The 12,008-nt window shown below is 47.6% G+C and overlaps 1 protein-coding gene across 3 annotated transcripts in view; it reads right to left on the bottom strand.

The window, feature by feature from the left end:
• Positions 1-12,008, bottom strand: part of TMEM120B (transmembrane protein 120B) — a 62,307-nt gene that overhangs the window by 37,211 nt on the left and 13,088 nt on the right. The window contains exon 1 of one of the 3 annotated variants that reach the window (XM_067700950.1): positions 11,579-11,791. The exons of the other annotated variants lie outside the window; for them this stretch is intronic. Coding sequence (XP_067557051.1) covers positions 11,579-11,647 — 69 coding nt within the window. The 5' untranslated portion in view covers positions 11,648-11,791. Of the gene's footprint in view, positions 1-11,578; positions 11,792-12,008 lie in introns of those variants that run through there. 3 annotated transcript variants of the gene reach the window in all.

Genomic DNA, 12,008 nt, shown 5'->3' with positions numbered 1-12,008 from the left:
TCATTGCTGCGCGCAGGCTTCCTCTAGTTGTGGCGAGCGGAGGCTACTCTTTGCTGTGGTGCGCGGGCTTCTCATTGTGCAGCACGGGCTCTAGGCATGCAGGCTTCAGTACTTGTGGCACTTGGGCTCCGCAGTTGTGGCTTGCAGGCTCTAGAGCGCAGGCTCACTAGTCGTGGCGCACGGGCTTAGTTGCTCCGCGGCATGTGGGATCTTCCCGGAACAGGGCTGGAACCCGTGTCCCCTGCATTGGCAGGTGGATTCTTAACCGCTGCGCCACCAGGGAAGTCCCCACAGACCCTCAGTTGGACTTGTGCTTTGAGACGTTTTTTCCAGGAACAGGAGGATGAGCCACACTGAGGCAATCCAATCCTGCCTTTCATCCAGCCAGCCCTGTGTCCTTGAATGCAACTAGTCGCCAGATGGAAGCTTTCTGTTGTTTTTGCCAGCTCAGCAGCTGTTCCCTTTCTGGTTAATGTCCCTATGGTTTCTTTGGAGATCCATCCCTCCCCAACACTCAGTCCATGAGATCTGGCTAGGAGCAGGTTTACCCCAGGTTCCAGGGCAAATGACCCAGGCCTGGCCAATCAGAATATCAGCCTCCTGACCAGGCTGGCTGACTCAGGGACGAGCATTCAAAACCAATGAACCTCAGTGGGGGGCTTTTATCAGAACTGTTGGAAAAAAAAAAAAAAGAAACTCTCTTTCCCCTAGTTCTCAAGGTAGCAGGAGCTACCCCTGCTACCTTAGCAGAGCTAATGGGGCTGCCTTGCCTGGGAATGAACCCAACTGAGAGGAGAACAGGATGGAGAGGCAAACAAAGGCTGAGCCCTGACGGTTTCATTTAAGCCCCTGGATCGGCTTATATCTGAAGGCGGTACACCTTTGACTTCCCTATTAATGTAAGCAAACAAATGCCATTTTATTCTGTTTGGCTTTTTAAGAGGCAAGTGTCAGAATCTAGATTAACATGCCAAAGAACAGAGCTTTCCATCTGGGCAAAGTTAACCACACCAGGTAAGAAGAGAAGCCATAAATCTTGGACTCTTTATTACCAAGCTCTTGCCCTGGTCACTGTCATTTATTTTTATATTTATTTTTTGCGGTACACGGGCCTCTCACTGTTGTGGCCTCTCCCGTTGCGGAGCACAGGCTCCGGACGCGCAGGCTCAGCGGCCATGGCTCACGGGCCCAGCCGCTCCGTGGCATGTGGGATCTTCCCGGACCGGGGCACGAACCCGTGTCCCCTGCATCGGCAGGCGGACTCCCAACCACTGCGCCACCAGGGAAGCCCCTAAACCATCATTTTTTAACAACTTTATTGAAGTATAATTTACATGTCATAAAATTCTCATTTTAAGTGTACAATTCAGTGATTTTTATACATTTACCAAGTTATGCAACTATCACCACATCCAGTTTTAAAACATTCCATTATCCAGTAAGATCTCCAGTGTCTATGAGCACTCGCTCCCCACTCTTCCCTCCTCCCAGCTCCTGGCAACCACTAATCCACCTTCTGTCCCTATAGATGTCTTTTCTGGATACTTCATATAAATGGAATCATACAATATGTGGCTTTGTGTCTGGCTTCTTTCACGTAGCATACTGTTTTTGAGGTGTATTTATGTTGTAGTATGTATCAATTTTTATTACTACTCAGCACTTATATCACATTTTGTTCATTCATCTACCAGCTGTTAGACAGTTGGGTTATTTCCACTTTTTGGGTACTATGACTAATGCTGCCATGAACATTCATGTACAAGTCTTTGTGTAGATACCTATTTTCCTTCCTCTTGGATAGATACCTAGGAATGGAATTGTTGGGTCATATGGTAAGTATATGTTTAACTTTCAAAGAAAATGCCAGAATGCCAAACCACTATTTTTATTTCTAAACTAGGCAGCAGTGTATTGGAGCAAGGGAGACACTCACTGAAAACTGGGAGTTGGGTCTCTGCACACAGTGCAAGGAGTACCAGCTTATTAAACGTGATTGACTCCCACTTCAAGTTGCTACCTCCAAAAATAACCCAAAGTGCTGGGGGCACCAAAGCAGACAAGCAGCTATGGAAGAAAGGACTCTATTCTGCTGCCCGAAGCAAGTCCCAACCCCCCAACTATCTAGTTCAAGACCAAGCAAAGAAAACAGACACACTTAAGGAACCTCCATACTGTTCTCCGTAGTGGCTGTATCAATTTACCTTCCCACCAACAGTGCAGGAGGGTTCCCTTTCCAGCACACCCTCTCCAGCATTTATTGTTTCTAGATTTTTTGATAATGGCCATTCTGACCGGCGTGAGGTGATACCTCACTGTAGTTTTGATTTGCATTTCTCTTAAAAAACTAAAAATAGAACTATCATATGACCCAGCAATCCCATTATTGGGCATATACCCTGAGAAAACCATAATTCAAAAAGAGTCATGTGCGCCGATGCAGGGGACAAGGGTTCGTGCCCTGGTCTGGGAAGATCCCACATGCCACGGAGCGGCTGGGCCCGTGAGCCATGGCCACTGAGTCTGCGCGTCCAGAGTCTGTGCTCCGCAACGGGAGAGGCCACAACAGTGAGAGGCCCGTGTACCGCAAAAAAAAAAAAAAAAAAGAGTCATGTGCCACAATGTTCACTGAAGCTCTATTTACAATGCCAGGACATGGAAGCAACCTAAGTGTCCATCGACAGATGAATGGATAAAGAAGATGTGGCACATATATACAACGGAATATTACTAGCCATATAAAGAAACAAAACTGAGTTATTTGTAGTGAGGTGGATGGATATAAAGTCTGTCATACAGAGTGAAGTCAGAAAGAGAAAAACAAATACCATATGCTAACACATATATATGGAATCTAAAAAAAAAAAAAGGTTCTGAAGAAACTAGAGGCAGGACAGGAATAAAAACGCAGATATAGAGAATGGACTTGAGGACACAGGGAGGGGGATGGGTAAGCTGGGACGAAGTGAGAGAGTAGCATGGACATATATACACTACCAAATGCAAAACAGATAGCTAGTGGGAAGCAGCTGCATATCACAGGGAGATCAGCTCAGTGCTTTGCGATGACCTAGAGGGGTGGAATAGGGAGGATGGGAGGGAGGTTCAAGAAGGAGGGGATATGGGGATATATGTATGCATATGGCTGATTCACTCTGTCATACAACAGAAGCTAACACAGTATTGTGAAGCAATTATACTCTAATAAAGATCTATTTTTAAAAAAAGAGACGCACTTGATAAAATATCTAAAGATGGAGCTTTGGAGGCAGGAGGAAAGAGTATAGTTATAAGGTAAATATTGTCAGCAAAGAATCAAATGCTGGACTTCCCTGGTGGCGCAGTGGTTAAGAATCTTCCTGCCAATGCAGGGGACATGGTTTCGAGCCCTGGCCTGGGAAGATGCCACGTGCTGCAGAGCAACTAAGCCCGTGCGCCACAACTACTAAGCCTGCGCTCTAGAGCCCTCGAGCCACAACTACTGAGCCCACGTGCCACAACTATGTAAGTCCACACACCTAGAGGCCCTGCTCTGCAACAAAGGGAAGTCCATGCACCACAATAAAGAGTAGCTCCCGCTCGCTGCAACTAGAGAAAGCCTGCGCACAGCAACAAAGAACCAATGCAGCCAAAAATAAATTAATTTTAAAAAATTAATTAAAAAAAAAATTTCTCGGGCTTCCCTGGTGGCGCAGTGGTTGGGAGTCCGCCTGCCGGTGCAGGGGACATGGGTTCGGGCCCTGGTCCGGGAAGATACCACATGCCACAGGGCAACTAAACCTGTGCACCACAACTACTAAGCCTGTGCTCTAGATCCTGCGAGCCACAACTACTGAGCCCGTGCGCCTAGAGCCCGTGCTCCACAGGAGAAGCCACCGCAGTGAGAGGCCCACGTACTGCAACGGAGAGTGTCCCCCGCTCTCCGCAACTAGAGAAAGCCACGTACAGCAACGAAAAACCAAAGTAGCCAAAAATAAATAAATAAATAAATAAAAATTTCTTTCTCCGAGAGAAAACGCAAGCATCATACACTACTCAATTCTTCAGTAAATGATATTTGCATGGTCATAACCACATAAATGACTGAGACTATTTTTTAAATAAATTTATTTATTTATTTATTTTTGGCTGCATTGGGTCTTTGTTGCCGTGCACGGGCTTTCTCTAGTTGCAGCTAGCAGCGGCTACTCTTCGTTGCAGTGCGCAGGCGGTGGCTTCTCTTGTTGCAGAGCACGGGCTCTAGGCATGCGGGCTTCAGTAGTTGTGGCACGTGGGCTCAGTAGTTGTGGCTCGTGGGCTCTAGAACGCAGGCTCAGTAGTTGTGGCGCATGGGCTTACTTGTTCTGCAGCATGTGGGATCTTCCCGGACCAGGGCTCGAACCCGTGTCCCCTGCATTGGCAGGCAGATTCTTAACCACTGTGCCACCAGGGAAGCCCGAGCCTATTTTTTTTAATAAGCCTTTTGGTACTGTTAGGTTACTTTTTGGTCTCCTGCTCATTTTATTATGAAATATTTCAGACATATTGAAAAAGACAGAAAATCATATAATAGAAAACAAATATAACATTAATACCCATATTCTCACCCTCAGTTTAAGAAATAATAGGGCACAAAGAGTTGAGAGGCCCTATGTACTCTTTCTACGTGGTATTCCCATCTGCTGCCCCCAATGAGGGGAACCTCTATGCTGGTTATGTCCACCCCCACGCCCACCCCAGATCAATTCTGTCTTTCTCTGTGCCCTGGGAGGTTGACCTCTATGGACTGCATCTCCCAGGCTCCCTTGCCCTGCCTCCTACCTAGCCAATGGGATGCCAGGACAGAAGACTGGAGAGCGGGAGGAGAGAGAGGCTGGGGTATTGGTTCCTCCTGCCTCCTCCCTGCTTTGCTACAGCTTTTGACCACTGCAGCTCCTGTCCTGCAGCTCCCCTTTCCCTGCAACAAGCTCTGGTGACCGCCCCTTCCCTCTGCCCCTTAGGATGAGGACTGGTTCCAGCTCCAGGGACCTCGTCTTTAAACTGCCACACCTCTGTAAATAGTCCCTTCCTTAGACTTTTTTCAGTGACACCCATTTGGAAGAGTCATTTGCTTCCTGCCAGGGCCCTGCCCAAATCTCCACTATACTGAATCTGGCCCATATCACTCCCTTGCAAGTCTTTATATTTGTACTACATAGACATGTATCAGTAAGCAAAACATAGTGCTGTTTTGAATGCTTTTAACTTTATTATACATGTCATACTATACATACCCCTTGGCAACTTTTCACACAATGTTGCTGGGTTGTTTTTTTTTTTTTTTTGAGGTTTTGGTGGGGTTTTTTTTTAACATCTTTATTGGAGTATAATTGCTTTACAAGGTTGTGTTAGTTTCTGCTTTATAACAAAGTGAGTCAGCTATACATATACATATATCCCCATATCTCCTCCCAATGTTGCTTTTCTTTTTAAAATATTTATCCATGTTGATACATATAGCTCTAGTTTATTCATCTGATCTTCATACCACACTCTATGGATGTTCAGTGGAATTATCCATTCTGATGGACAGTTAGGTTTCCAGTTTTCAGCTGTTACAGAATTCTTATACATATCTCCTATTTGAGTTTTTAACTATGTGGATATGTATTATTTATAAAAATGTAGAATAGATCAGAGAGAGACAGACACTAACATTGGCTCTGTAAGCTGAGATACCCATAGCTCCTTTCCTACATGTCTGATTACCATCCTTTTATACCATGTATGGGAGACACAAACAATTGAATTTCTGCTGGAAGATTTGGAGATCTGCCGCCTCTCCTATCCTCTGAGGCCCCAAACTCTGCCCCACTGGGAAGATGAGGTTAATGAGTCCAGGTGCCAGCACAGCTGTGAAACATCTAGAGATGCCCTTTCAACACAACTTGGCTGAGTCACAACTCTTGAGTCAACGTTTATTGCAAGAACTGCCGGCAATCAAGAATTCCCTGGTGGTCCAGTGGTTAGGAGTCCACACTTAGGAGTCCGAACTCTGCAGGGGGCAAGGGTTCTATCCCTGGTCGGGGAACTAAGAAACTGCAAGCCACGCGGTGCGGCCAAAAATTTTAAAAAAAGAAAGAAAGAAAGAATTGCCAGCAATGGAATCATATGCCATTTTCAGACAGGGCCCTGGTCTAGGAACATTGCAAGTTGGTGGGCAACCCAGCAGACTGCAACAGAGCCATGGCCACCACTAAAATGTGGTCACTTACAGGTGTGGCTGGTGCTAAGTTTTCAAGAGACTGCATTTATATAGTTCTCCTTCCAAGGAATCAACATCAAATAAAGATTTCTGAATGCTGAATATACTGAACTAAGACTCAGTATGCCATGGAAACACTACCAAAGATAGCAAGTTGACTTCACCTAAACTGTATCAATTCTATACTGGGAAAGATTCTGAGTCATGCGCCAGGATCGATTAGTAATGTCTGTTATAGGAGCAGTAAGTGAGGGCATCAGCATGCATGTCAGGCATTTGGAAGACAGAATAACATAATGGTTAAGTGATTAGGCTTGAGAGTCAGACTGCCTTCATGTCCAGAGTCTGCCACTTCTTAAGTTTCCTCAGTTGTGGAAGAGCTAGGGGATGAGCTATATGTTAACAGGCATGTACTGGTTTTTGAAAATCAGCTTTACAGGTAGAATTTACATACGAATTCACCAATTTTCAGGTATACATAACGAATTTTGGCAAATACATATAGTTGTGTAACCACCACACAATCAGGACATAAAACAAAGGTTCCCAAACTTTGTTGGTTCACCACACCCTTAGCGTCTCAGTAAACTTTTCACAGAGTCCTTAAGCCAAATAATTGAAAAGTATTTATGTCCTACCAACTTAGTAGCCTCTTGGGGAAAAAAGAATACACAGAAATTGACAAAAGTATTTTTATTTCATTCAGAAGTAACCAAAATTATTTACGGATGTGTGTGCCTGTCGGGCTCTGCACAAAATCTCAAACCTTGGGAATAGATTGGACACTGTCATCCTCATTTCTTGTTCTAAATTGATTTTCACATAGTATTTAAATGATTTTAATCAGCCCCCAAAACCCAACTTCACAAAGATATGACATCATTAAAAAGATGTGTGGGGCTTCCCTGGTGGTGCAGTGGTTGAGAGTCCGCCTGCCGATGCAGGGGACACGGGTTCGTGCCCTGGTCTGGGAAGATCCCACGTGCCGCGGAGCGGCTAGGCCCATAAGCCATGGCCGCTGAGCCTGCGCTCCACAACGGGAGAGGCCACAACAGGTGAGAGGCCCGCATACCGAAAAAAAAAAAAAAAGATGTGTGAAACATTCTTTTTAATGACAGATATTGTGTTTCCCTTGAAAATTTAAATTATCCCACAGTCCCCCTGTGAGCTTGCTGCAGCTCCTTGGAGGTGCCTTAACACAGTTTGTGAGGCACAGATATAGACTGTTTCTATTACTCCTAAAAAGATACCTGTCCAGCATCCTTCTCTGTTTTTTTTTTTTTTTTTACTACCAGTATTTTGATTTTCCTTCATGGGACCACCCCTCCACCACTCTTATTTCACGTGGTTTGAACAGCACTTATCCCAGTCCTGGGCTCCAGGGGAGACATGTTAACCAAGACCCAGCCAATTAGTGCCACAGGGTCTGGTTAAGTAAGGGATAATCACATGACCCAAGTCGGGCCAATGAGAGTTAGCCCTGGGACTCCTGCCAGAATTACAGGAGAGAAGATGCTCTGTTTCTGAGGTCTGCTGAACTGGTAGATATCAGCCTGAGGCTGCCAATGCTCATCTTTGCCACAACATGGGAGAGACTGTTGAGAATGAAGTTGACATAGAGGAAACATACACACACTCACACACACAGACATCACTGAAGCACCTGGATCCAGCCTTGCCTGAAGCCATTTCCCACTGGACTTCCCACTACATGAGCCAATAAAACATTTTTGTTTTTTGGCTTAAAGCTGGTTCAACTGGGTTTCTGCCACTTACCACTAAGAATCCTTACTAACGCATCATGTTAAAGCACCGTACAAATGAAATGAGTCCCCACAAGTCCAAAAGCTTCCTTCGAGAGCCAAGGGTCTCAGGATACTGTTGGAGCCCACTGTGTTAGGAACCCAAAAAGTATCTGATGGATACAGCAGGCCTGGGTTCAAATTCTGGCTCCTCGAGTTTCAAGTTACTTAACATCTCTTAGCCTCACTCTCATCTGTAAAGCCAGGCTGTCGTTTAGATTAAATGGAATAATCCATGTATCATACAGTCAGCTCTTATCGTTGCTGCTATTATTGTCAGCCTTTGTTTTCTAGATAAAGAAAAGCTCAGAGAGGCGGCTTGCTAAAGGTCAGATGCTAGGCAGTGGCAGAGTTCAGGCCTGAACCTAGGAATCCTGACTCCCTGTCTGGAGTTCTTTCCACAGAACCCACTTCTAGGGAAAGAGGCCCAGAAGGCAATGCAAGATGGGAGAGAAACAAAAGAGTACCCGGGGCACAGACCTGCCTTGGGTAGTAGTTAAGCGTATACAGGCCCTGTCATGGATATAGAAAACAAACTTATGGTTACCAGGGGATGTGGGGGGAGGGATAAGTTGGGAGATTGGGACTGACATATACACACTACTATATATAAAACAGATAACTAATAAGAACCTGCTGTATAGCACAGGGAACTCTACTCAATACTCTGTAACAGCCTATATGGGAGAGGAATCTAAAAAAAAAAAAAAAAAAGAGTGGATATACGTATATGTATAACTGATTCACTTTGCTGTACATCTGAAACTAACACAACACTGTAAATCAGCTGTACTCTAATAAAAATTAAAAAAAAAAAGAGTATAGACTCTGATGTTCAATGCCTGGGTTTGAATCCTGAATCCAGTACTCATAAGCCGTGTGATTTGGGGTACATTTTTCACTCTGCAAGATGGGTATAACAGGATCTATTTCACAGGGTTTTTTTTTTTCAAGGGTTTTAATAAAATAATACTTATCTTCCTACTTCCACCCTGTCCTCCTCATGTCTATTCTATACACAGCAGCCAGAGGGATGCCCGTTTCATTGGTAACAAAAGCCAAAAATCTTACAATGGCCTACCCTGCATTTCTGTGAGGTCAGGGTTAGGGAGAGGCTTCTTCGGGCCACCTCCTTCCTGGGTGGAGAGGGACGAGGTTTCCAGAGATGCAAGACAGGAAATGCACATTAAATCACCTGCCACCACATCTGTAAGTGACCTTCTGTGGTCACACCACAGGCCACAGGGCCAAACACGCACTGGTCTCAGACTAATGCTCAATTCACCGGCATGGCCGAAACCGCAACCAGGCAAAACCAAAGTCCTCACGGTGACTCGACCTTGCCCCCGAGTCCAGAGAGGCCCTGGCAGATGCAAATCACAGGCAAAAGAAAACAGATCCTTTCCTCTAGAAAGTCCCAGAGATTATGACTTTTTTAGGGATGGGGAGGAATTCCAAAGACCTTTCAAATCCTCTAAGATCTGAAATTAGATTTCCTCTTTCCTCCCTTCACTGGAAAAAGGGAAGAAGAGGTAAAACACAAAGATATTATACATCATCCCAAGAAAGACAGAATCAGAGAGATATGAACATGAAACCCACAAATCCCAGATTCTGAGGCAGATATAGGCAAATTAAGACAGGCCGGGATTTTCTGGTGAAAAAAAAAGAGCCTTCCTATTGTTAACCTTGCCCACCTGCCTACCTGTTGTGACCTCCCTGTTCCCCAACAAATGTCTCATATCTGAAAGTCCACCCAACACAAACATAATGACAATATATACCCTACTTATTATATGCGTATTTCCAGAGACTTTCGTCTCAGGAGTTCAGAGCTCTTACATTTATTATGGGGGTTGGGGGGAAGGGTGAGAAGTCAGACCTAGTCCAGTCCAGCTCCCCCACTGCCGAAGACGTGAGCAGGGGACATCACGGTTTCCACCTGGTCAGTCCTTCTACAGCCCTTGCTGTGCACCAGGGGACAAAATCCAGGGTTAATTCCCAATTCCTCTCTGTCCCTCACACACCTGAGTCCCAGAGACACCAAGTAAGAACATAACAACAAGTCAAAAGTCTCCTTTATCTAATTGGTGTTAAGTGCATTAATTGCATAGCTCTGAAGCACTTCCCACCCTAATACCCTCCATGGCTCCACAGCTGCACATGACCTGAGAGCCTAGCAGGACAAAGCGTTAAGAAATAGCTGAGTCTTCTCGATGGCAGTGGAGCCTGAAGGGTCCCCTGGGAACTGAGTGGGCCCTAAGCCCTGGGCCTGAAGGAAAGGGCACGAACCCACACATGCTGGACAGGCCAAGAAAAAGTACCCTTCTGGTTCTGGTACCTTACTCTGTGCTCATGCCTGAAAAAGCACCTGCCTTCCTGCTCAGTCTCTCCAGCAACCCTCTCTCTATTCACCTGGACCTACGACATCATATCTAGAAAGACCCATCACAGACACCCTTGCCAATCTCCCCTCCCCTCCTCTGGACACAGTAAGAGGCCAACCAAACTGCAGACAAGAGCTACATGGACAGAGAAAATGTCACTGCTCCAGCTGAGGACAGGAAGGAGCGGGCTGGGGTGTTCCATGTGATTTAAGGCAAACAGAGCCCAACTCTGGAGAAAAGAGACACAATCCGGTAGCTGCGGAGGGAACAGCCTCATCTCCAAAAATGGTCCAGGCATCCCTCTTGGCCAACCCTAAGGTTTCCTGAGGCGTCTTTAGTCACCAAGGTAGATAGCTGAGGCCTCTGCGAACCTCCTATCGGAAACAACTTCTCCTGCCAGGCCCGCGCAGCGGCAATGCCATTCTCTCAAGGGGCCTCTTACACCCGCCCTCACCCCACCCAGTGTAAGGCTCTGGGCCAAATGGGTGAGGGCTGGGAGCAGCCTCTATCACTAAAGGAGGCAGCCCAGCTGTCACAAGTGACAGATGTCATCCACAACACCAAACTCGGCCTGCAGCAGCGTCGGAGAGGCGGGCACAGACACAGGAGCCCCAAAGACTGAGAATAGGGGTCTCTAACCCCTAAGCAAAGTCTACAGGTTCAAGGTGAATGGCTCCCAAGCACACCTCTCAAAATGGAGCTGCAGAGGAGAGGGCTGGCCCGCCAGAGTAAAGGACGAGTGGAGCTGCCGAAAGCTGGAGGGCGGCGGTGGGGTCAGGGGAGACCCCTGAGGAGGTGGGCGCTGGGCTTTCTCTTTGAGTCCCCAAACATACCTGTCCCCTCCGGCCTCCCCCACATGGACACGCCTGGAACTTCGCCTCAGAGGCCATAGACCAACTTTCTGCAGCGAAGGAGGTGCGCGGAGCAAAGAGCCGGCGCGAGGGCGGGGGAAATGGGGAGCTTCGACTCGGCGCCCAAAGGGGATGAAGAACTGAAATACTGGGAGATGGGAGGGGGCTGGCTCACGCGGACCACCAGCCCCCAGGGCCTAGCCAGGGGCAACCTCTGGGCCCTAATGGTTCCCACCGCCCGGGCTGGGCAAGCAGGAAGCGGAATACCCTGCACATCAGGTAGCAGAGTTTCAGGACTAGGTGGCCCGGTCCTACCTGCAGTTCCTGAAATTCTCCCTCCAGCTCGTGCCACTCGCGCTCGCAACGCTCCAGCTGGCCGGCCATGGTGCAGTGGTGCGAGGCGGAGGCGGTTGCTCCTGCAGCGTGGCGCGGCCGGCCACCAGCACCCCACGCCTGTCCGCTCGCCGGCCGCCTTCCGAGGCACCAGCTGTTCCTGCGCAGCGGGAGCCACGCGCGCACCTGACGTCACAGCCCCGGCCCTGGTGCCCGCCCCACCCCTCGCCGGGAGTCAGGCCCTGCGCATGCGTACGCTCCGCCCCGGCTCCGCCCCCGCGCGTCGGGGGCCTGCCGGGGGGTTGCTGTAGCTTTGCAGAACTTGGTAGGGTCTACGGCTGCCCCCCCTTGGGAATGCTTCTGCGCCTCCAGAATCTCTCTCGCCTAGTTTGGGTGGGGAACTTGTCCGCAA

The sequence above is a fragment of the Pseudorca crassidens genome, chromosome 12 (genome assembly GCF_039906515.1).
Source record: "Pseudorca crassidens isolate mPseCra1 chromosome 12, mPseCra1.hap1, whole genome shotgun sequence".
In the NCBI taxonomy this organism is placed as follows: domain Eukaryota; kingdom Metazoa; phylum Chordata; class Mammalia; order Artiodactyla; family Delphinidae; genus Pseudorca; species Pseudorca crassidens.
Note: the sequence above shows the minus strand (reverse complement) of the source record. Positions and strands in the feature narration are given on the sequence as shown.